Genomic DNA, 22,934 nt, shown 5'->3' with positions numbered 1-22,934 from the left:
TATGTGTGTGTGTTTGTGTGTGTGTGTGTGTTTTAAGTATTCCTCCCCCCACCCCATTCTAATTAGCTCCTAGGGGGCCGGCCCGTGGAATTGCTGACATCTCCATTGCCAAGCCCCATGTTTTAAACCTAGTTCACCTTCAAAGTGTTTAAAAACAGTCAAGTGTAGAAACCAATAAAGCAATAGCTGGTTTTTCTTTGGGGAACTGACAGTTTTTCCCCCCTCTTGACTATATGTATATGCTATACTTAGCTGGAAACTTATGGGCACAGAATGCTGAGAAAGTCTACTTGAAAATATAACTGCAAAGGTATACATAGGCTTAAGGATGAGATTTGGATGCACATTTCAATTCAAATCAGGAAAATTAAGCGGTAGTACAGAGAGACTCTATTCTTTGTGGTGCTGATACAGAATAGCTTTTGCCTTCTCGGTGATTAAATTGTGCTTTCTGTATTGATGGTATGCTCTGCAGGCCTCTCATTCTAAGCTACAAACGTTACATGCCTGAATTGTTACTTGAAGACTTGCTCTCAAGACATCAAGGATATTACTTTGCTTTTACAGCCTATTATCTCTGCATCAGTATCTTTATACAATATTGTCACCGAAAGACAGTATATCTCATAGGTCCTTGACAAGTTTTCTTGAATGTAGTACCCAAAAACGAAAATCTTAAGAAATGCAAGGTTCAGCAAACCCCGAGGAGTCTTTACCGGTATATTACAAAACGGGAAACAAGCACTTTTACACACTGGTTAGACAAGTATTTTACAACTGCACTAGTAACATACAGAGTAGGGCAAAAGTAGGTTTGCAGTTTTAACAAATTTACTCCCTTTCACACACACGTTCCCCTGTATTTTAATGACTGGATTTAACTTGTGCGACAACTCTTGTCACTTTTTCAAGTGAGCACTGTTTAACCAGCCTATGTTCAGGTCCCCAAAACCACAAGGTTCACTACCTTTAAGCAAACCGATATGACTTAACCTGGGGGATAATCTTTAGGATTGAGAAAAGGGGAGGACTATACTTTAGTCTTGGTAAAAGCTGGGTAGTCTCTCAGGAAGCACCATTCACCTCCCCCCGCCTCTGTAGCAAAGGCAGTTGTCTATTCTGCGGAATAAGTGCCCAGCTCTTCCAAGGACTCCGTGGGTGGCCCTAAAAAGGGCCTTTAGGGTTGGTGCACGTGTAAGCCCGCAGCAGGTCTAACCCCCGAAGCCGTACAGGGTGCGGCCCTGCCGCTTCAGGGCGTACACCACGTCCATGGCCGTCACCGTCTTGCGCTTCGCGTGCTCCGTGTAGGTCACGGCGTCCCGGATCACGTTCTCCAGGAACACCTTCAGCACACCCCGCGTCTCTTCGTAAATGAGACCCGAGATCCGCTTGACGCCCCCGCGCCGAGCGAGACGCCGGATGGCGGGCTTGGTGATGCCCTGGATGTTATCTCTCAGCACTTTACGGTGACGCTTGGCGCCACCTTTGCCGAGGCCTTTGCCGCCCTTGCCTCTTCCAGACATGGCTGCTGCCGAGACCAGAAGACACAAGCCTCAGTCCCGGTGAGCCCAGCTCTTGCCTTAATATACGAGACCATCGGACCAGATTGAAAACCCCGAGCGAGCGGGCGGGAGGCGGGCGAAAATGGCCCCGCCCCTCCAGCGTCTCTTCCTGTGTGTCCTGCCCCTTCTCCACGCTCCACGCCGCCCTAATGGACACTGTCCGCCGCAGTCCCGGCAGGATTCAGGGTCCAAAGCCAGGCTTCCGATTCCACAGCTGTTTTCGTCCTTTTCTAGCCGAGTGGGCTCCCCCAAGGAGTTAAATTTAGGCGAAGAGGAAAGGTCTTTGGGGGTGGATGGCGGGGGGATGGAGGGATCAGAAGAGCAAATACGAGTCCAGAGATGGAACGGTAACTAGAGTTCCAGCGCCGAGTCTAGTGTCAACAAGAGGGTCCCAGGCTTCCAATGGTGGTTGCAGAAAAGGGCTCCAGGCGGTACAGAACGCTAGGCCCACGGAGGGATCAGGCACCTGGGACATGGGGGAAGGGAGGAGGGCGAAGTCGCCAAAATGCCCGCATCTGGTCCCTATTTTGGTGGTGTGGGCCAGAAGATCACCTCTCCCAGGAGAAATGAGAACCTAGGAAACGGCTCTCACCATGTGGGCAAACCTGGAGATCAGAGAATCCAATGCACTGTCATCCAAAACTCTACTTAAAGAAGCAATATACACAGGAAGAGAACGGAAGGGCATTCTGCAACTTTCTATTGATATTTGCTGAAACTGACATTTGTTTTCAGCCAGGATTCAGTTCCCAAACGGTACCCATTGAGACTCCACGTAGAGCTCCAAAGTTTGCTAAATTGGGTTTTCCAAGTTGACACCTCCATATTGACAGTCTGTGCAATTGATTAGGGTCCTTATTGATACCCCATTAATTTACCAGGGCCTTTTTAGGCCAATTCGTGAGGAGATGCGGTTTCTCCATCAGACTGGTGTTTTTGAGAAATGTTTATCTTTTAAAAATCTCATGAGCCTTCTGTCTCTCCTTTGGCTCTACCCTCTGTAAGTTAATGAATTCCCAATCTGTATCTATCCAGATTCCTAGGCTTCATACATGTAGATCTAGCCTCCTGTTTGTTCTTTAGTCATTTGAAATTCAAAACTCACACTATCCAAAATTCAAAATATTTGAACTGAAAATCACTAAGGTGGGACTCTCGTGACGTCTGAAACTATTCCTTCCCCCACCTCCGCGTCTATCTGTTCACTGAACGGTGCCATTGCATCGCATGTCTAAAACACATGTAGATGTTGAAGTGCAGTAGAATGTGCCACCCCAAAATGTGAATAGTTTAGGACATGCCATACCAAAATCATGTTTTGGTGTGTTATTTTGAACCATATGTACTTGAAAAACGGCAATTTCAGGAACAGCCTTTTTTTTATATTTGAAATCTCTCTTGGTAGATTCTCTTTTAATTGCACCCCATCCCATCCCCAGCGAAGAATGGACAAGCTCTTGGTTATTTTAATGGGCCAAGAGTTGGGGAAGGAGGGGGGATGCTAAGGCACGTTAGATCATACAGGACAGGCTTTCTTTGAATTCCCCTTATCTGCCTATAGGCAGGTCCCCCAAAAAAGAACTCAATTGTCTGGGCTTAAGGATTAAATTGACACAAGGCTGATCACAAGGAATAAAGCATGCAAATTTTAATATGCATATGTGTACACAGTAGCATTCAGAAGGAAATGAAAACCTAAGGAGCCCAAAAGTTTCTACATGTCTTTTAAACAGAACAATAAATTCTGAGCCTTGGGCTGGGGAAAGTAAATTGTGGGACAATGACTAGGAGATATATGGGGGAAAGTCATGGACAATACAGGTATTTTAGTAGCTTGATTTGTGTAGATCCATTTAAATGTCAATCCCCTGTCTCAGGTGTAAAGAATGTTCTTCCTGCTACTGGGAGAATATCTTTCACATGGGAAAATTTATGAGCTATTTTTAGGTAAAAGAGGCAGGTTTGAAAGCCCTTCCTTTGCCTGCTGTTTCTCAAGTGCCTTCAGTTCAAAATCAACATACTACTCAATGGCATGTTTTGGGGTGACATGTTCTGTACCCCCTCAAAACTCTTAGCTATGATAAGAAAGGCAAAATTGTACTTCTACTCTCTTAGGGTTTAGACTGCGCCTGAGAATTAAATTGGCATGAGACATACTAATGGAAGGAAACATACAAGTTTATTTACTGCAAATTTTACTTGCCATGGATTTCTCAAAAATTGTTGACTATTTACCGGTTAATAGTACGGATTAATTGCTAACCAGTTAATAATTTGTATTGATTATTTACTGGTTAATGTGGATTCACCCTTTACCGGTTAATAATGCGGATTTTGCAATCAAACACGATAATTTCAAGAGAGACATCAAACTGCTTTGTTCAAAGTAATGTCCATCGCTAGCTACACATTCCCCCCATCTTCCAGGTAATTTGCGGATACCGTCCCAATAGAACTTTCCTTGTTTTGAGGCAGACCATTCAGAAACCCAATTTTCGACTTCTTCGAACGTTTTGAAGTGCTGCACTGAAAGTGCATGTGCCATCCATCGGAACAAGTGGTCACCTGAAGGAGCAAGGTCTGGTGAATACAGCGGGTGGGTTCATTCTTCCCAGGCAAGATCTTTTAACGGGTCTTTAACTGGTTTTGACATGTGTGATGGATGGTGCCAGAATGGGGGCGTGCCTTGAGGTCCCCCATCAAGTCTCGCTGGGCAGAGGGGCACGGCCTGAGTTCCCGCGGCTTAGCACTGGGGGTGCACCTTGAGGTTCTCCATCAAGCCCCGTTGGGTGGGAAGCACGGTCCGAGGTCCCCTGTGCCAGGCAGGGAGCTCAGCCTCAGGTCCCCAGGCCGGGTGCTGGGGCGGGGAGAGCAGCCTGAGGTCCCCCGGCCCAGCACTAGGACGTTGAGGTTCCCCGTCAAGCCCCACGGGAAGTGGCAAGGTGGGGGGAGAAGAGTTCAATGTGAGCTGAGGTATTGTTGCAAAAATCAAAATAAGAGAAAGTTTAATTTGAATTCATCTGGCGCTGCACATCTCTTCCATACATGGCCACAAGGAAAGAGAAAGGCAACAGCAAAACAGATTCCACCCAAATTGGCTACTGTCGCTTGATATGATTTACTGGTTAGGTGAAATAGAGCATTTTTTATTGGTTCACAAGGCTTTTGTTCTTATGATCCCTGTGGGAGCGTGAGCAGCGCCTTACTGATACCGGCTCTGCCTCTATGACGCCACTGTTGGAGAGTAACCAATGGAAACGCTGTCTGTCCGAGTCTTCATTTGCATATAGGCTCTATAAGTAGCTCACAACCAATTCAGTTGCAGTCGCGGTTGGTTCAACTCGTGAGTGGTTCCTCCTCTCCCAAGATGCCTGATCCAGCGAAGTCCGCTCCTGCTCCCAAGAAGGGTTCCAAGAAGGCTGTGACGAAGGTGCAGAAGAAGGATGGGAAGAAGCGCAAGCGCAGCCGCAAGGAGAGCTACTCCGTGTACGTGTACAAAGTGCTGAAACAAGTCCACCCGGACACCGGCATTTCGTCCAAGGCCATGGGCATCATGAACTCCTTCGTCAACGACATCTTCGAGCGCATCGCCGGCGAGGCGTCGCGCCTGGCGCACTACAACAAGCGCTCCACCATCACGTCCCGGGAGATCCAGACGGCCGTGCGCCTGCTGCTGCCCGGCGAGCTGGCCAAGCACGCCGTGTCCGAGGGCACCAAGGCTGTCACCAAGTACACCAGCTCCAAGTAAGGGCGCCCAGGAAAGGCGATAGAACAACCACTTTACCCCAAAGGCTCTTTTCAGAGCCACTTCAGTTGTTGGAGAAGCAGCTGTAAGCGCTTGTGAGGTTGGTAAGCTTCTGTCTTCGTAGGGCGGGCCTAGGGTTTGGTGGGGATCTTCGTGGTAACAAGGGTTTTACTTCGTACAAATCCCGTTTCCGTAGTTCTCAGTGGGCGCTTAGGTGCACAGGAGTAGAGATTTTCGCTTTGGGATGAGCTCGCTGGGTCTTACTCTCGCGTGAACTGTTTGTTGCAAAGTTCTCTCCAGCTCATTTTACCGATACCCTATAAAGCCACATGCCTTAGTTTATTGACCCAAGTATGCACCTGGCCGTCTCCCATTTCCCTGTCCAATAACCAGCCATTTTGTCCCCATTCATTGGGACATTGGGCGCAACAGCCAGAGATAGTGCTTGTCAGCACTTGAGATATTATCGGTATCTGGTGGGTAGTTATCAGGGAATAGTCTCATAACCAAGATTCACCTGGTCCAAAATGCCTGTGCTACGTAGTGAGGAGACCAAACAACTTTCAGAGCATTTATTAAATCCTCATCTCCGTCAACCCTTTCCTCAATCTCTACCCAACCAATATTGCTCTTAGTGAGAGCCAAGCAGTGCAGGCTTGGACGCCTCCACAGGATTTTCTCCAGGGTGAGAACCTTGTCTTTGTTCTGCAACAAACTCCTGGTTTATAAGAATTACTTTGGTGAGATCTTTCCAGGTGACTTTACTGAATTGCCTTATGACTGGGACCGGGGAGGTGCTTTTTAGTGCTCCCAGGTGTTTTGTGTATGTGCGCGCGCGCGCGTTTTACATTTTCATTGATTTCAGAGAGGAAGGGGAGAGAAACATCAATGATGAAAGGACTATTGATTGGCTTCCTCCTGCACAAATCACACAGGCCTGTGCCCTTGACCAGAATCAAACCTGGAACCCTTCAGTCTGCACGCAGGCTGATGCTCCAACCACTGAACCAAACCGGCTAGGATTTATTCTTTTCATAATAGGCTTTCGGAGCATGAATACAGGTCCACAGCTTTGCCCTATCCGGTTTGGCTCCAACTAAGCCACTCAGGCCGGGCTTAAGGGTAGATATTTGCCTACCTTTTCCGCTTCTATAGCTTTATTTTGCTGGTTCAATTCCTGGTCAGGGCATATACCTGGTTGCAGGCTCGATCCCCAATTGGAGCGCCTTCCAAAGGGCAACCAGTTTCTCACTTTGATGTTTCCTTCTCTCTCAGCATATTCTCAGGTTAAGATTAAATAATACTTTTTCTTAAGGCACCAGTTTTACCAGACCTTAAGGGGAGAGATATCTATATTCTATAAATTGACCAAGGGATTGATAAAAGATGTTCTAGGTCACAATATACAAACCTGTTGCAAATGTTTATTTCTTCTCTTCAAGGCTTTATTCTGCCCTTCCAGAAGAAGTGGGCCTCAAAGTCACAGCCAGACTCCAGATGATTGCTGTTTCACTGGGGATCATGTCAGTGCTTCCTCAAAATTAAATTATCAGAGAATACATTTGGGAAGTGTATTTCTCCAGAATGTGTAAGCCTATTGTTTCTAATGGTTCTTAGAGATTTTATACCTCCGCTAACTCATGTAACATGTTTGGGGATCTCTTCTTTTAACATATGCTTCCTCTTCACAATTTATTTCCTATCCTAAGGATGAAGGAGTAATATGTGCTTATTGTAATATGGAGGTGAAAGGGGAAGACATGACGATGAGCTTCTTACCCTTTGGGGTTTTGACCCCATATTTAGAAACAAAGCAAGGAGTGGTGAATAATGAAAGGGCAGCACTTTATCGGCTCCCATTTTACTGTTAATGTGCATTAGCAAAGTCTGCACCTAAAAGTCACACATTTTTAACTTTTTTGTTGATTTTTGTTTTTTGCAGCTTGTCAAAGCTTAATATACAGTTCTCTTAAGGTCTTCTCTTAGAAATCCCATCAGGAGCAAAGAACCCAATGGGCCCGGACTCTTGCAGAAGCTCCGGTGGTCATACAATGAGTTTTGTGTTTTTTAAATATATATTTTATTGATTTTACAGAGAGAAATTGAGAGGGACAGAAACGTCGATGAGAAACATCGCCCAGCTGCCTCTTGCACACCCCCCACTGGGGATGTGCCCGCAACCAAGGTACGGAATCTAACCCGGGACCGAGCAGAACCGTTTCGGCATACGAGTTTTAGGGCTCTCCCTAGGAGGCCTGGAACGTGAAGAACAATTCCTCCTCCCTCCCTTGTCCTGCCCTCCACATAACCAGTTGCCTGTTCTCCATTCGGTCTACTCTGGAGTGTGGTACTTGGGCCTGGAAGCCCTGGGGAGGTGGACCCACGAGTCTCTCCAATGAAGCCTGGGTAGGGCCAACAGACCCTGGTAAGCCCTGCTAAATCTGACAGCTAAGAAAGAACTCCCCCAAGCCCACCCTCCATCCTCCTCCCTCTTAGTTGCATCAGTCAGTCCCCTCCGGGGTCTTCTCTGTCCTGGTCAAGGGGATAAAATGGGCCTTGGGTTTGCCCCTGAGGGTGCAGGCCCGTGCTTCCCCTATGCATTTCGGAGCAGACCTGGCAGAGCCTGGAGGCTCCCTGCACCGGGGCCTGCTGCTTCCGAGTCCTTTCCTGGGCTCTGAGGATGGAAGAACAGCAGGAGGGTGGCCTATACTTGACTGCCATCTCGCTCTCCCCCTGCTGCCGCTGCCTCCTCTTCTCGGGTGGGTTCCCGCGGAGTCCCGGCGGGCGGCGCGCTCAGCCCGCGCGCCCCTGCCTCCCAGCAGCCCCCGCGCGCGCGAGGCGGCGGCCGAGGCTGCAACCTCTACATGCGGCCGCGGGGTGGCGCCGCCGCCGCCGCCGGGTCCGTGAGGAGGCGGATCGGCCCTATCCCCGACCCCGCCCGTCCCACCCCCCCTCCGGCGCAGGCCTAGGTAGGAGTGTTTCAACTCCGCGGGCCGGAGGCTGCAGCCATTGCCTCTGGCTTCCCGCGATGCTTGCTTCCTCCCGCGGCGGACCGGGCCCACCGGGAGCCAGCGTCTCACACCGGCGGCCCCGGCGAGAGGTGCGGGCCCGCTCGCAGTGGAGTGCTCTCTCCGGTACCGGGCACTCCCTCTCCTCCGCCCGCACTGCGGGTGCCGCCCACGCCCTCTAGAAGCGGCGGCGTCAGCGGTCCCGGAAGCCCTTTTCCCTGGAGTTCTCCGCCCGCCCGGCGAGGGCGGCCGAGCGCGTCCTCTGCGTGACGTCACTTCCGGCTCCGATTCCCAGTTCCTCGCGCTGGTCTTCCCCACGCGGTCCCTACATGGGGCGCGTTCCCTGCTATTCTCATCTGTTTCTCTGGTCCACAAGACAAAACATTCTGTACAATCAGCGGAACTTCAGCTGTTATATGTGACCATGTCCTTTATTTTTTTTTTTCATTACCAAACTTTATTCTTTGATTGTTGTTCTCTTTTGCACACTAGACCCAACCCCAGCCCCCTCCCTGGACCTTCACCACATTGTGTCCTTGGGCTATGCATATATGTCATTTGATTAATATCTTCACCTTCTTTTATCCAGTCCCACCCCACCCTCCCCCGCTCCGACAACTCTCAGTCTGTTCCATGTTTCCATGCCTCGGGTTCTGTATCGTTTGTCAGCTTATTTTGTTCCTTAGATTCCATCAGCCTGGACAACTTGTGTAAAAACTCCATTCCATGCTGGGCCTGAAACATCCCAAAGCTCAATTTTGTAATTAAATTGTGACTAAGATTTAGATGTTGCAAAAAGGGTAGTGATACAAATGTATTCCTCTCAATAAATTCTATTTTATTGCAGGATAGGTCTAAATACTGGAGGGAGTGCAGGCCTTCAAATGAATCCTTATGCAATTCTCTCAAATTATTTCCACTGAGAATTAGTTTCTCAACCAAATGGTATGACTTCCACGTGTCTTTACCAATGTAAGAAATAGTTTCCTTGCAAGTTTAAGACAGTAAAAGTACCACTGTAGGTGTGGGGCTCTGGCACGGGCACTCTGTGGAGTCTCTGCTTTGGGCCGAGACCAGTACAGGAAAGTGTTCCATTACTGCAGGTACAGAGCTTACATATGTTCCTGGTGGCACTCCGTTCAGTCACTGGAGGAACTGTCTCAGATGACTCTCGTTGCTGAGTTCTGATGACTTCCGGGTCCACAGACTGGACCGTGACTTCGGTCAACATTGGCTGCTGAGCCTGAATAGGCTCTGGAAGTGCCACCTCAGAGGGCTTTGGGGGAGCTGTAGTCTGCTGCAGGGCTGCACCATCAGCTTCCAAAGTAGGTTCAGGGGTGATGGTCAGCTCCTGGTCCAGCGGTTGAAATGTGACTTCAGACAATGTTGGCTGCTGAGCCTGAACAGGCTCTGGACGTGGAAGTGCCACCTCAGGGGGCTTTGGAGGAGCTCTAGTCTGCTGTAGGGCTGTGGCTTCAGCCTCCGAAGTAGGCTGAGCTGGGGTCTCCTGCTGGGATGGAGGCTTGAGCTTGTCTGTGAACTTCGGAGGATGAGCTGAGACCTTGTCAGCTGCAGATAGTTCAATATTTGTAGGGGGCTCTGAAGTGATCAAAACCCCCAGATCCACACCTTCAACATTGATAATAGGCAACACTGGATGCTGAGCTTCACCCGAACCAAGAGGTGAGACTGTCTCCTCATGATGGACTGAAGGTTGAGCTACGACATCCATAGAGGATTTCCGGGGCTGAGCTCGACCCTTCTGCTGGACTGGAGAAGGCTGTACACCTGCCAGACACACGTGCGTGGGGGATGAGCTCTTCTGCTGGATTGAAGATTGAACACATTCAGGGTAGGATGGAACTCCTTGGTGGACTAACAACTCTTTCAGTGGCTCAGAGGACACTGTAGACTGAGCTTGAGCTTCATGTTGGGGTGGAAGCGGAGCTGAAGCTTTCTGGGAGTTTGGAGAAGCTTCCCTTGTCTCGGAGGACTCTGGAGGCAGAGCTGAGGCTTCCTGTCTGGATGACGGAAGTTCATCGTCTTCAGATGTACATGTAGGGTTTTGCTGATCCCAAGACCTGGGCTCGATGAGCCCAGGGGGAACGGAGGTGAGCAGGACAGGGACCAAGGCCAGAGGATGAGAAGCCTGAACTTGCAGCCACATCAGCTTCCATGTGAACAGGAGCCATGAGGCCCAGAGGTGCAGCCAGGACATGGCAGGCACAGGTCCGAGGCACAGCAATCCTAGGCAAATGAGGCGCTGGCACCATGTGCTGAGTATGAGCCCAACAATTGGCAGCCGTGTCACAATTGGTAGCTATGCCATGTATGCGCCACTTGGCAACCAAGCACCCCTCCCCCACCTCAGGTTCCAAACTTTATTTAAATAAGCTTTATTAATCGTAGGCTGAGAGTGACTTCAGAAGAGCGAGCCTTCTTAGCAGAATCACCAGGGCCCAAGTGGTCCTTTTCCCCTGCATAAAACACAACTACCTCTCCCTGGCTCTCTCCTCCCTCCTCACCACTGTGAGGATTTATGCTTCACACCTGGTGGCCCAGAGTCCAGCAGCCCAGGGATGGTGAGATGACGGGGTGCCGGGAGTGCTGTAGTGCTTCCCAGTGACCATATCCTTTAATAAAAATGTTGGAGTTGTTGGGCTTCCATTGAGATGATGATAATAGTATTTTTTTTTTTTTCTCTGAAAGTGAAGTGGAGAGGACATTCTCCTTGTCCACAGGCTAGGGAAGCAGGGCACTAAGCTGCTCTTCCATCTACTTCCTGTCCCAAGTTGCTCGAGGGTGCTTCCAGGTGGTGGGTGTTGCAGGTGAGCCTCGTCCTGTGGAGCCAGACCAGAGGCTAGGCAGGAATGTGCCCTTGTTTGGCAGACGGGCTACATTTTTTAAAACTAAATAATTTGTTTATACCCTTTTGTGTGTCTTTTTCTGAGCTAAATTTTTTGTTTCAACTTTATCTCAGCTGTTTTGTGTGGAGTAGCAGGGAAACATTTTGTATCCAAAAACACAGCCCAAGTGAGAGACCAGTATATATATATGCTTGAGAGAAACATCAATGTGAGGTTGAACTGGCAAGCTAGGTGTGGGCTCTGACAGAGAATCAAACTGGCAACCCTCCAGTACCCAGATGACAACTGAGCTGCACTGTCCATGGTCAGAGCAGTGTATCTTGAAGCTAGTTCGTACTCACTCAGAAAATCAGAAAGATAAAGTAAATCTAGGAGGTAGGAATTGAGACTTTAGGATGTCACTGCTCCGTCCTATTTGAAGCTTCTCCTTGCAAGTGCCAAGCTTGGAGCTCTGTGTTTAATTTATTAGGAAAAGCAGCTGTTACATTCTGCTTTTCCAAAGCTCAGGGATTGAGGACAGACAGCAAAAACCCCGGTTATCTCTGGACACAGGGAGGCTATGAGAAAGCCTCAAATGAAAAGGCAAAAATAATGCACCCATTTCTCATCCTGAGTTATTCCCTCACTTCCCTTTAATCTTCCCTGCTGGTGCGCTAAAGAAAAGGTTATCAAGTAACCATCCTGAGCCCCACAGAGATGTGAGCTCTCATTTCTACAGTCTCGCAGAAGTCATTTGCAAGTTGTTTCCTTCCTTTCGGTCTATACCACATGTGTCAGACACAAGGCCCGCGGGCCAAATCCGTCCCGCCAAGCCTTGCAATGTGGCCCGCACCGCGCTGTCATCACTGCACTCCGCTGCGTTCCATCACAATGACAGTTTATGACTGTTCAGTAAACCATTCGGCCCGCGATTTAGGCTGGATTTTAGATTTTGGCCCCTCCTCTGATTGAGTTCGACACCCCTAGTCTATACTATTCCTACTTGTATCCCTTCTCTCTCTCTCTCTCTGTCTCTGTCTTTTTCTGGCTTAATCTCTTATACATATGCAAAAGACTTACCTTTCACCCTGTCCCCAGAAATATTGCTCAAAATATTTAATAGGATAATCAGGTTAGACTTGACTTCCAGTTTTTAAATATTCCTTTAGAGGAGGTCTCACATCAAATCATTCCTGATTATAAGATTTCCAAGTTTACCTTCATTGAAGTCAGCTCATTTATTTGCTTTTTATTATTATTTTTAAATATATTTTATTGATTTTTTTACAGAAGAAGGGAGAGGGATAGGAAGCTAGAAACATCGATGAGAGAGAAACATCGACCAGCTGCCTCCTGCACACCCATCACAGGGGATGTGCCCGCAACCAATGTACATGCCCATGACCGGAATCAAACCCGGGACCCCTCAGTCCACAGGCCGACGCTCTATCTACTGAGCCAAACCAGTTTCTGCTATTTGCTTTATTTAAGAGTTAGTTAGGTGCCATGGGACTCACAGTTCTATTATAGTGTCTTCATTTTGGAGGTTGTGCCCCAGTGGTCACACAAAGAGGAAGAGGTAGGGACTGCCGTGATTTGTGGGCACCCACTGAGCTGCTGCTGCTGCTCCTAGAGCTTCTGGAATGCCTTTCTTGCAGCTGTTCTGGTTCCTGCTATTTCGGCTCTTCTTCTAAATGTCTGTCTTCTCAAAAATAAGAAGTTACCTTCTTCCCCTGGTCGGCAGAGTCCAAAGGAATGTCTAAAATCCATGTATTTTCTCTTTGCAGTTTCTTATGTATTATCACACACAAAACAGTGTTCACCAAAAATATCATTGCCATTGCCACATAGAACAGACCATGAAACCAGACAAGAGTTGGTGACTCCTGAAGGCCTGTAAAAGAAAATGACAAAGAAATGCCATTCAGAAACCAGAGGGATCTGACTGAGTTATGTGGAAGGGAAGGTTAGCTGAGACCTGCTATGCCTCTCCCCAGGTGGCTCCAACTGAGCCACATGGGGCAGGCTCCTCAGAAGACCTGAACTGCCAAGGCTGTCAGTGGACAGAGACAGATGCTGTTTCTATGTAATGCTTGAAATGAATTTGGGTTGAAGATAAATATTTCTCCCCACCCCAAGGAGTTTTTCTTCTGGAGCTCACAATCCCTTCATCTCAGCCAGATACAGACATTTGGGGATTTATGTGCAATCCACAAAATCCCCAGCCGTCAACCTACCATGTGAGCTCCTTTAAGTGAGAATTGCTTCCCAATACCTGTGACAATAGATAGGATGAACTTTATATATTGCTGATTAGATTGTCAGGAAAGAGAGGGAGAGAAAAGGGAGGCAGAGAGAGAAAAAGAAAATAAAGGAGAGAAAAGAAAAAAGGAAATAAACAGAGGAAGGAAGGGAGAGGGAATGCAGTGATGTTTATAAGGAAAAGAGTGACGTTTGGAATCAAGGTTGGAAAGGCCTGTTCATAGGTTTTTCCTGTCCGAGCCATGAATCCCCTGAAACAGACCTCAGTCCCATAGGAGAAAAGGGAGCATCTTCTTTTGTGCCAGTCAGTTCCCATCCTTCTCACTCACCAAGCACTTGAAGCTCCAACTCAGGGCTGCGCTTGATGACACTTCCGTCTTCTGTGGCAGCCTCACACCAGTAGAATCTGGAATCTTCTCTGCTAGCGTTTCCTAGCTGGTAGTCAGAAGACGTGGTCCTGTTCACCAGGGTCTTGTCTGCCATGTAGAAGGAGAAGTAGAGCCGCACCGGAGGGCTGTGTGGGGGCACCCTTGTTTCACAGCTCAGAATGACTGGATTCCCTTCCAGGAGGGGGGACGAAGAGGATGCTCTCAGGACCGGGGCTGGAAACAGCTCTAGAGAAAAAGTTGACAGTTACCTGACTCAGAGTCAAGGTTCTTTTTGCAGAAGATATACCCCCTCCTCTTTTGGGAAACTGTCGCTGGAGAGTGAACCCAGAAAACAATTTCTCCCACTTCCAGTAGAGAGACATTCTTGGGGGTTCCTCATAGATACAGTTACCGGCTTGCTCATATCCTACTGGGGAAAATCCTCTACATGACTCATGCTTCCCTGACTACTGCTTATTGTATGACCATGCCCTAGCAAGTTCAGTGTCTCACATGATAATCTAGGCCAGAGGTCAGCAAACTCATCAGTCAACAGAGCCAAATATCAACAGTACAATGATTGAAATTTCTTTTGAGACCCAATTTTAAAAAAAAACTTCTTCTAACGCCACTTCTTTAAAATAAACTCGCCCAGGGGGAGAGCTACACTCAAGGGGCCAAAGAGCCTCATGTATCGATAGCTTGCAAGCCTCAGTTTGCCAATCATGGATCTAGGACAATAATTTCTTGCCCTTTTTTTTTCATACAGAAGAGGGAGGAAAAAAAGGTGCTACTGGTTATGAGTATTGAGATGAAAGGCCATTAAAGAGTCACAACAAAGGCCACGGGCAACTAGAGCAGAGGAAGCTACTTAGTTAGCAGAGAGGTTCAGAAAGAGGTGGAACCAGAGAGGCCACGTTTCCCCTGAGAGATAGATGGAAAGTATAACTAAGTCCCAATGTCTTCCTGGCCTCTGTTTCTTATGGAGCTTTTATGAGAGCCCATGGGTTTATGGTCTAGTAACTCCCTACCTACCTTGAGTGAGTCTCTATTCCTTGCAACTAAAATAAAGTTGATGAAATGGATCCTCACTATGCCCTGGCCTTGACATTCGCTCCTGGGATTATTAAAGCGACATCATAGTATGCTGGAAAGAGCAATACCTGGGACCCGGGAAACCTCAGTTCTGGTCCCTACCCAACCGCTGGTCACCTTGCGGCCTCTAGTGAGGCAGTTCACCTCCCCGGAGCTCAGTTTCTTCACTTGCACATTAAAGTGGTGGTTGATGATGGTTTCCCTGGTCCTTAACACAACATACAGGTCTGTGATCATTCAGATACGATACCTTTCACCGTGATAGATACTCCTGCGGATTTGAAGTGCTTGCTTCCCTCGCAGTGATAGATGCCACTGTGACTCGGGTTGGTTTTCAGAATGGTGAATTCAGAATTCCAAGAAGAAAACCTGAAGGTCTTGTTATTGTGGTAGAAAAGTATATTGGACACCTTCTTATTCTTCCATCCATGACACCTCAAGGCCAGAGGTTTTCCTTCAATGACGACTCTGCTAGAGACCTGAAGTAGTAGCCAATCTGGAAAATGTGGACCCAACATATACGTATACAGTGGCAGAGGTACAAGGAAGCCAGCGCTTTCTTTTTCTCCTTGAACATTCCAACCTACAGCCCTGCTGATTCTGAAGCCCACCTCCCTCCCATTCATCGAAAGAAAAGTCATCTTTATCTGCATCCCTGTACACAGCCCCTGTTATCTTCCCTTTGCAGATCTTAGAAGTTGGTTGGGACAGAAACAGTTTATCCTACGTGGTAGGCAGTATTCTAAGATGACCCCAAGAAGTCACACCCTTAGGTAATCCCCTTGAGAGTGGGTGGAACCTATAACTTGTTTCTAGAACCAGAATAAGACAAAGGTTATGGGATGGCACTCCCATGATGATGTTGCATTATCTCAGACTCCATCTCAGCTGTCTGGACTAAGAGACTCTCCTGCTGGCCTTGAAGAAGTAAGCTGTTGTGAGAAAGCCTATGAGAGGCATAATGCAGGGAGGCTCCAGCTGACATCCAGCAAAAAGGTGGGGACTTCAGATATCTATCTATCTATCTATCTATCTATCTCCCTCCCTAAAAAAAAAAAAAAAAAAAAAAAAAAAAAAAAAAAAAGTGGAGGAGGCCAGGGACTTCAGTCTTAAAATCACAAGGAACTGCATTCTGCCAAGGACCACGTGAGTTTGGGAGAACTGCTGGAAGGACCACAGCTCAGTCGACACCCAATGGTAGCGTCAGGAGAACAGAGACTCCTCTCCAATGGAAAGATCCTTAATGTATGTTGTTTTAAGCTAAGGTTTTTGTTCCATAGCAACAGAAAACTGATACACTCTAATTCCTGACTGATTTGTTAATGGGATCATACATACTAAGACCAAACTCACAAAATGGCAAACACATCCAGATGTATTTATGCTTCTAAATTGATAGAAATACTCACATATGTACAGATCACTGATATAGCTGATAAAAACAAGCTCCAAGTCAAATGGGCCCTCACTTTTTTTAAACTTTTTTTTGGGGGGTGGGGGGGAGGCCTCACTTTTGATGGCTACCTCTCCACATAACCAAAATTGCCTCCTTTTCTTTTTCCTTCCCTGGGCAGTTGGCTTGGCTGAGAATGAGGTTCTTAAAGGACAAAAGTAGAGAAGAGACAATAGTGCTTGTCCCTCCTCTAGAACTTATCCAAGAATGGAAGGCAGGCATTCAGTGCTACATGTAGCATGATTTTTAGTCTTGGACGCCGCCATAAGTTGCTTCCAAATGTTATTAATACTCTTTCCTCCCTTTTCCTGTTCTCAACCAAGAGGTACTCTAAGACTGCATTACCCAAACACAGGCATCTTTGCTTTATACATCCACAGAGTGGGAAATTTTAACCTCCATCAGGAACTGTCCAAAATACAAAATACTAGTGATGATATAAAAGATTTGAATGAAATCAGTAGACTTAATATCATGGATTTACAGAGAATGCTGTACCTCAGAGAAAATTCGCATACTTCCCAAATACACATGCAAGAGTTATACAAAGTGAACACGTACCAGGCTACAAAGCAATTTTCAACAAATACCAGGGAACTGATATATTGAGCACAAATTCTGACCAAAATACCATAAAAAGAAGAAATCAATAACAAAAACACCCTCCAAACACACTTCTAAATAAATCATGAGTCAAAGAAAGAAAGAAAGTTATAAGTGAAATTTAAAATATTTAGCCTTAAAAGATAACAAGAATATTACATATCAAAAATTTAGCAGACATTTATTTTCTATTCAAAAACCCATCTCTCGCCTGACCAGCATGGCTCAGTAGTTGAGATTGACCTGTGAACCAGTAGGTCACAATTAAATTTCTAGTCATGGCACAAGCCCTGGTTGCAGGTTTGACCCCAGATGTGGAGCATGCAGGAGGCAGCCCATCAATGATTCTCATCGTTGATGTTTCTCTCTCTCTCTCTCTGAACACAATAAGAAGAAAAAAAAAAAGAAAAAAGAAAAACTTTAGAAAAACACACCTCCCTATTTTTATCACTTTGAGTAGAATGAGAACGCTCATTTTAAGCCACAGGATTAGGACGTGGGTCCACGAACCAGCTGTATTCTCTTGGTCTCAGCACACACAGACTTAATTGAAGTGGCTGACAGCTAATATAACTGCAATTAAATCTTCCATTGCTGACTAATTGGGGCAACCATTTTTTAAAAAGGCATAGAGAACATCAACCAAAAAACTTGATGCATTGTACTGTAGTAAAATTAAAAACCTTTGCTCGTTAAATAAGGAAACAACATAATGACACAGCAAAAAGGCAGGCCACAGAGTGGAAGTTATTTGCTACACTTGAAAAGCGGTTCATAGCCAGAATATATAAAGATGTCTGGCAAATCAATAAGGAAAAGGCAGGCAACAAATTTTTTTAACTGGCAAAAAAAACCTAGATAGATACTTTACAAAAGAAGATGTCCAAATAAATAATAAACTCATGGAAAATGCTCAATATCATTAGTCATCAGAAAAATGCACATTAAAATCATACACTGCACATGTACCAAAAAGGCTACAGGGAAAAACACAGAAAACACCTACTCTTGAGGAACAACCACAGCTCTCACCCTGGGAGTGTGATGTGGCCTAGCTACTTCGGTAAAGTAAGGTTGCATATTTTGTGACCCAGCAATTCCCCTCCTAGGTGTATTCCAAACAAATATGTGTATATATGTGCACCAGAAGAAATGTACCAAAAGTGTCAACATTCATAGCATTTGTAAGAGGTCCAAACTAGAAACAACCCAAGTCCATGAATAAAATGGGTAAAGATGGAATAGTATACAATAATGAGAACCAACTGCAACTTTACAACAGTTATGAATCTTACAATCCACCTGAGTAAAAGAAGCCAGACACATCACTTCTGGGCCTTTTGGCTAAGATCAAGTGTAGTATCTGTTCTATCAGTTTAATGCCTGATACATCCTCTCTCTGAGGACCTTATAGTAAAAGTATTTTGGAATAGGGAGATGGTATAGAAGCTTGCTCCATCCCCTCCAAGCATCATCCTGGTATTGTAGTACCTCCAGAACAGTGCATACACAAAACAAGGAGGAGGAGGAGACAGACACAAAGAATACATACTATACCCATTTATATGAAGTAAAAAAAAAAAAAAAAAAAAAAAAATCAGGTGAAAACCTATGGAAGTCAACTTGGGAGTAATGACTAGAAATGAACTAGAGGGAGTTTCTGTGATTCTGGAAACATTTATCTGCGTGCAGTTTACTTAGTGAAAAATCACTAAGGTATACACTGAAGGTTTATTGTATATTAAAATTCACGCTAAAATATCATATAAAAATATAAAATACCTGCCATGAAAAACTCTTTGGGGTTCATTGGACTCAAATGCACAATCATGTTTAATAGCCATTGCTGACAGGGGCCTCTCGTGCCCTTTGCATTTATGGGAAAGCCACAGACGGAGCTGCCAGCTTCCTGCTCTATGTTCCTGCTGGCTAAGCAGGACCCATCTAAAGCAGTTCCTGGAATCCATTCTCAATAAGTCGCCAACTCTGGGGATTCTAGCGGTAAAGAAAATGACCTACCCCAGCCCTGGTTTGGTTTTTTTTCTTTCCCCTTGAACTATGAAGCTCTTCTGCTTCTGCTGGAACTACATGGAGTCTCTTGTTTAAGCAGTTGTCAGCTCCCCTCGCCTCTCGAGTATCAGAACTGATTCTTAGAGTCCTAAAAGACTTGAGAAACTAAGCTTTTCCTCTGACATTCTCAACATTTCCTTAGCTAAACCACATTTTCTCCAAAAGCAGTCCAGTCCACAGAAATCTAATCCTGCCACCAGTCTGGGTTCAACAGTTGCATTATCAGTCACACAGAAGTTTTAGCTTAATGCTTTTGAATAATTAGATAATCCATTTGAGTGGTTTACCCTGAATAATGAAACATTTTGCAGTCTCCATCTCTTGACAAGCAGAAACTTCTTACAGATTTAAAGCAGAAGGTGGGATTTTATCTGCTTCTATTCATCAAGCAGTAAAAAATAAATTTAAAAAATAAAAGTAATGATTAAAGTCTCTCAGTAATTTCATATCCAAGATATTATCTTATTATGCTCCCAGAGGATCTGTATAAAGATATTTACTACAGCATTGATTGTAAAAGCAAAGAATGGAAACACACTAGAAGTTTAGGGAAAATGGTTCAATTAATTACAGCACAGCCTTGTGGCAGACATTTAAAAGTACGAGGTAGATCTCTTAATAAAAACAGACCTTCGTAGTATTTTAAGTAATAAAAGTAAGGTGCAGAACTGTATATAGAGTATTCTACCAACCAATTTCTTTTAATTTTATATTATTATCAATTTTGTTTCCGTGGAAGTTGACTGCTGGACTAGGAGTTTGGGGTGAAAGGGAGACTTTATTATTCATCTCTGTACATTTCTCCAAATCACTACTATTGACTCTGGGCAGGTATAACTTTTTTTTTTTTTTTTTTCAAGAAAACTAGATAATTTTGAATAATGATAAAATCAGAGGGTGAGTTTTACTCGAGATACCCTACTCACACCTGCCCCGGTTGGGGTGCTCTGAGGACATAGTTTAAGAACTCTAATGTGATCTTTTCATTATCTTGACTTTATTACACCTGGTAGGCACATAGAGCTGAGACTCATATTCAGATAAATCAACACACACACACACACACACACACACTCCTGACATCCAAAGAGGAGAAAACACAAAGGAAGACTGTTTTTCCAGCGCTCCTGCTCCATGCCATGCTTACCACTGTGGACTTCCAGGTATACCGGGTCACTTGGCATGGAGGCACCTCTCTGGCACCGGTATTCACCAATATCATTGGCACTGGCGGCAGGGATGCTGTAGCTGGCAGCCCGGGTCTCAATGGCTGTGCCATTGAGAAACCACTGTGTAGAGTTGTCCCCCGGCAGGTGGGGTCCCTCACACCGAAAGATTACATTTTCCTCCAAGAACACACTGACCCATGGGGGCTCCAAAGTGATCACGGACTTGGCAGTGTCTGCTTATAGGGAGGGGGGTGAGGAGAGTAAAATAAAATAAAATAAAATAAAATAAAATAAAATAAAATAAAATAATAAAATAAAATAAAGCAAACAAGTGGAGTGAAAGGAGAGGCTCTGAATCCCTGATGAGGTTTTCTGGAGAGCACAGGAAAACTATGTATATTCAGATTACATTGTAAAATAGGCAGGCGAAACCCGACAAAAGCTAGCTGTTAGGAATGTCCAAGCCTCGCTGCAGAGGGATCTGTTCATGCTATGAAATCTGGGTGTTGCTGATTTGGGGTTCCTGAGGATTAAGTGACCAATTTAGGTGTCACTGATGGTAAACAATAAAACAGGGTTTTCAGCTGGTGCAACTAGATTGGAGCCGGTTTGCTCTATTGTCTCGGAGGGCTCATTTCAAGCCTTAAGTCAGCATCTGTATTGGAAATCCAGGTTTACACCCCCCACTTCGAAGCCTCTAGGGCAGCGCTTCTCAACCTGTGGGTCGTGACCCCTTTGGGGGTCAAACGACCCTTTCACAGGAGTCGCCTAAGACATCCTGCGTATCAGATATTTATATTACGATTCATAACAGCAGCAAAATGACAGTTATAAAGTAGCAACGAAAATAATTTTATGGTTGGGGGTCACCACAACATGAGGAACTGTCTTAAAGGACCGAGGCATTAGGAAGGTTAAGAACCACTGCCTAGTGCCTGCTTGATTCTCTCTGAGAAGAAGAAGAAGAAGAAAAAGAAGAAAAACAAAACCTCTGCTTTCTCGTAAAAGGGACTAGTTTGGGGAACATTTATGTTAGCAATTTTGGCCCTTTTCTGCTCTGTAGGCATTTAGTCCAGAGGTCAGAGCTCATTTAGAAAATCTTAGAGAGAAACCTTACGAACCAGGATTTTATCAAAATCATACTCTGAATAGTGGGGACTTCATATAACCTATAAGGCTCCTTTCTATCCTCTCTCCATTCTCTCTTCTTTAGGATAATGGAACCTATCTTTTGGAAGCAGAAATGTGCCCGAGGAAGAGAAGTTGAGTTAGACATTACTCACATGTTTGCCCACAAGCAGCTGGAACTGTAAGAGACCAAAACAATGGAGATATCATCAGTTCATCAGCAGGTGACGGCAACGAAGGGAGATTGAGACAGACAGATTTAACATAGACTCCAAGGGGTCAGCTTAGGTTTCTTTTGTTTCTCTCCACTTCCTTTCCCAAAATCAGGTACCGGATGGTCCTGAACAGTCAACAGGTGGTTATTGATGGGGCTTTATTCTGAAATGATGCCTCCTGGCTTAATGTTACCTCAGAGTCTCTCTTCCCATCCTTTGGATAGAATAAACACCAAGAAACTGTGGAAGCACAGACATAGCAGTCTCCATATTCATGAGTTCTAGCTAGGATACTAAAGAAAGTAAGCAAAATCCTGAGCCCCGCCCTAGCTGGTTTTGGTCAGTGGATAGAATGTCGGCGGGCAGACTGATGAGTCTTAAATTCAATTCTGGTCAAGGGCACATTCCTGGTGTACGGACTCAATCCCCTGTGGGGGCATGCAGGAGGTAGCCAATCAATGATTCTCTCTCATCATTGATGTTTCTCTCTCTCTCCCTCTCCCTTCCTCTCTGAAATCAACAAAAGTATATATATATTTTTTCAAATCCCAAATTCCCTTAGCCAGTGCCTGTACCCTCTAGTTACCCTTTCTAAGCCCAACTTACCCCAAAGGAGCAGAGCTGTTAGGAGCCACATGTTATCCCCAAGGTGGTGGGAGCAGTGGGGAACTGTAACATGTGAGGCTCCGGAGAGTCTCTACTGAAAGATCTGGAGCCCCGATTAGAAAAGAGGAAGGAAATTACTTCTTCTGACCATTTTCATCATGTTCCTTTTCTGGGAAATACATCCAGAATTCTTGACGCACGCTCTCCTCTTTTTCACACTTCTTAACCTATCTTCCCGAGTTAGAAAGTCTGGGTTTAGGGCTCATGAAGCTCTAAGAATCTGAGGGGAGGTCTAATGTTTTATTGACATTCTATTCTGATTACATTCTCCTTCTACTAATTATGTTACTTGGAGGCTAGGATATGGCAAATCCCCATTTTTAGAATTGGTTCAAAGCCTGGCTAATCCCTCCAAACGTCGACCAGGGCGGGCACTTTCTCTAAGTGGGCCTCCTTGTTGTCTAAGGGGAGGTACTCCAAGCACCTCCAGAGGCTGCTGCCTCCCGAGTTTGCAAACTGTTTACCTGCCTGCATGAAGTCTCTCCTTTTGCTGCGCCCTAAGCTGGGGACTCCTGTTGGCATTGGGCTGGTAGCAGTGACCTTTGGTTGACAGGCTTTCTAGGACATCTTAATCTGTGGTTGGTAGTGCATGTCTCCCTAACTTACCCATCTTCAGGAGTATCATAGTCATTCTTGTGTTTCTGCTCATTTAAAAATATTTGTTGGGCCCTAACTAGTTAGGCTCAGTGGATTGAGCATCGGCCTGCGAACTGAGGGGTCCCACGTTCGATTCTGATTGCAGGC

General features: G+C 45.8%; 4 protein-coding genes and 1 non-coding gene across 6 annotated transcripts; 2 read left to right on the top strand and 3 right to left on the bottom strand.

The window, feature by feature from the left end:
- Positions 1 to 1,077: 1,077 nt before the first annotated feature.
- LOC118721154 (histone H4) lies at positions 1,078 to 1,605 on the bottom strand. Its single transcript, XM_036441808.2, has one exon. The coding sequence runs from the start codon at positions 1,521 to 1,523 to the stop codon at positions 1,212 to 1,214; it is 312 nt and encodes a 103-aa protein (XP_036297701.1). The 5' UTR covers positions 1,524 to 1,605; the 3' UTR covers positions 1,078 to 1,211.
- A 3,261-nt stretch (positions 1,606 to 4,866) lies between these two features.
- LOC118721132 (histone H2B type 2-F-like) lies at positions 4,867 to 7,366 on the top strand. The gene is made up of 2 exons (XM_036441776.2): positions 4,867 to 5,306; positions 6,750 to 7,366. Exons 1-2 carry the CDS (start codon positions 4,930 to 4,932, stop codon positions 6,850 to 6,852), a joined length of 480 nt encoding a protein of 159 aa, XP_036297669.1. The 5' UTR covers positions 4,867 to 4,929; the 3' UTR covers positions 6,853 to 7,366.
- Positions 7,367 to 9,137: 1,771 nt separating this feature from the next.
- On the bottom strand, positions 9,138 to 10,996 carry LOC118721712 (leucine-rich repeat-containing protein 37B-like). The gene has a single exon (XM_036442905.2). It carries the CDS (start codon positions 10,531 to 10,533, stop codon positions 9,280 to 9,282), a length of 1,254 nt encoding a protein of 417 aa, XP_036298798.2. The 5' UTR covers positions 10,534 to 10,996; the 3' UTR covers positions 9,138 to 9,279.
- A 1,640-nt stretch (positions 10,997 to 12,636) lies between these two features.
- FCGR1A (Fc gamma receptor Ia) lies at positions 12,637 to 22,243 on the bottom strand. 2 transcript variants are annotated; one of them, XM_036441737.2, is made up of 6 exons: positions 22,131 to 22,243; positions 21,465 to 21,488; positions 20,160 to 20,414; positions 15,137 to 15,382; positions 13,753 to 14,037; positions 12,637 to 13,055 (listed from the first exon to the last, which is right to left on the bottom strand). In XM_036441737.2, the coding sequence occupies exons 1-6, from the start codon at positions 22,159 to 22,161 to the stop codon at positions 12,868 to 12,870; spliced, it is 1,029 nt and encodes a 342-aa protein (XP_036297630.1). In that variant the 5' UTR covers positions 22,162 to 22,243; the 3' UTR covers positions 12,637 to 12,867. The 2 variants fall into 2 exon arrangements, with proteins under 2 accessions (XP_036297630.1, XP_045439341.1); XM_045583385.1 differs by having other exon boundaries at positions 20,160 to 20,417; positions 22,131 to 22,215.
- Positions 18,267 to 18,454, top strand: LOC118721812. Its single transcript, XR_004988835.1, has one exon. It is a non-coding gene; the product is annotated as a U2 spliceosomal RNA (small nuclear RNA).
- Positions 22,244 to 22,934: the final 691 nt, after the last annotated feature.

Source organism: Pipistrellus kuhlii, unplaced genomic scaffold, assembly GCF_014108245.1.
Source record: "Pipistrellus kuhlii isolate mPipKuh1 unplaced genomic scaffold, mPipKuh1.p scaffold_m20_p_18, whole genome shotgun sequence".
NCBI classification, from domain to species: Eukaryota; Metazoa; Chordata; class Mammalia; order Chiroptera; family Vespertilionidae; genus Pipistrellus; species Pipistrellus kuhlii.
The sequence above is the reverse complement of the archived record's forward strand: the minus strand, read 5'-3'. Positions and strand labels throughout refer to the sequence as shown.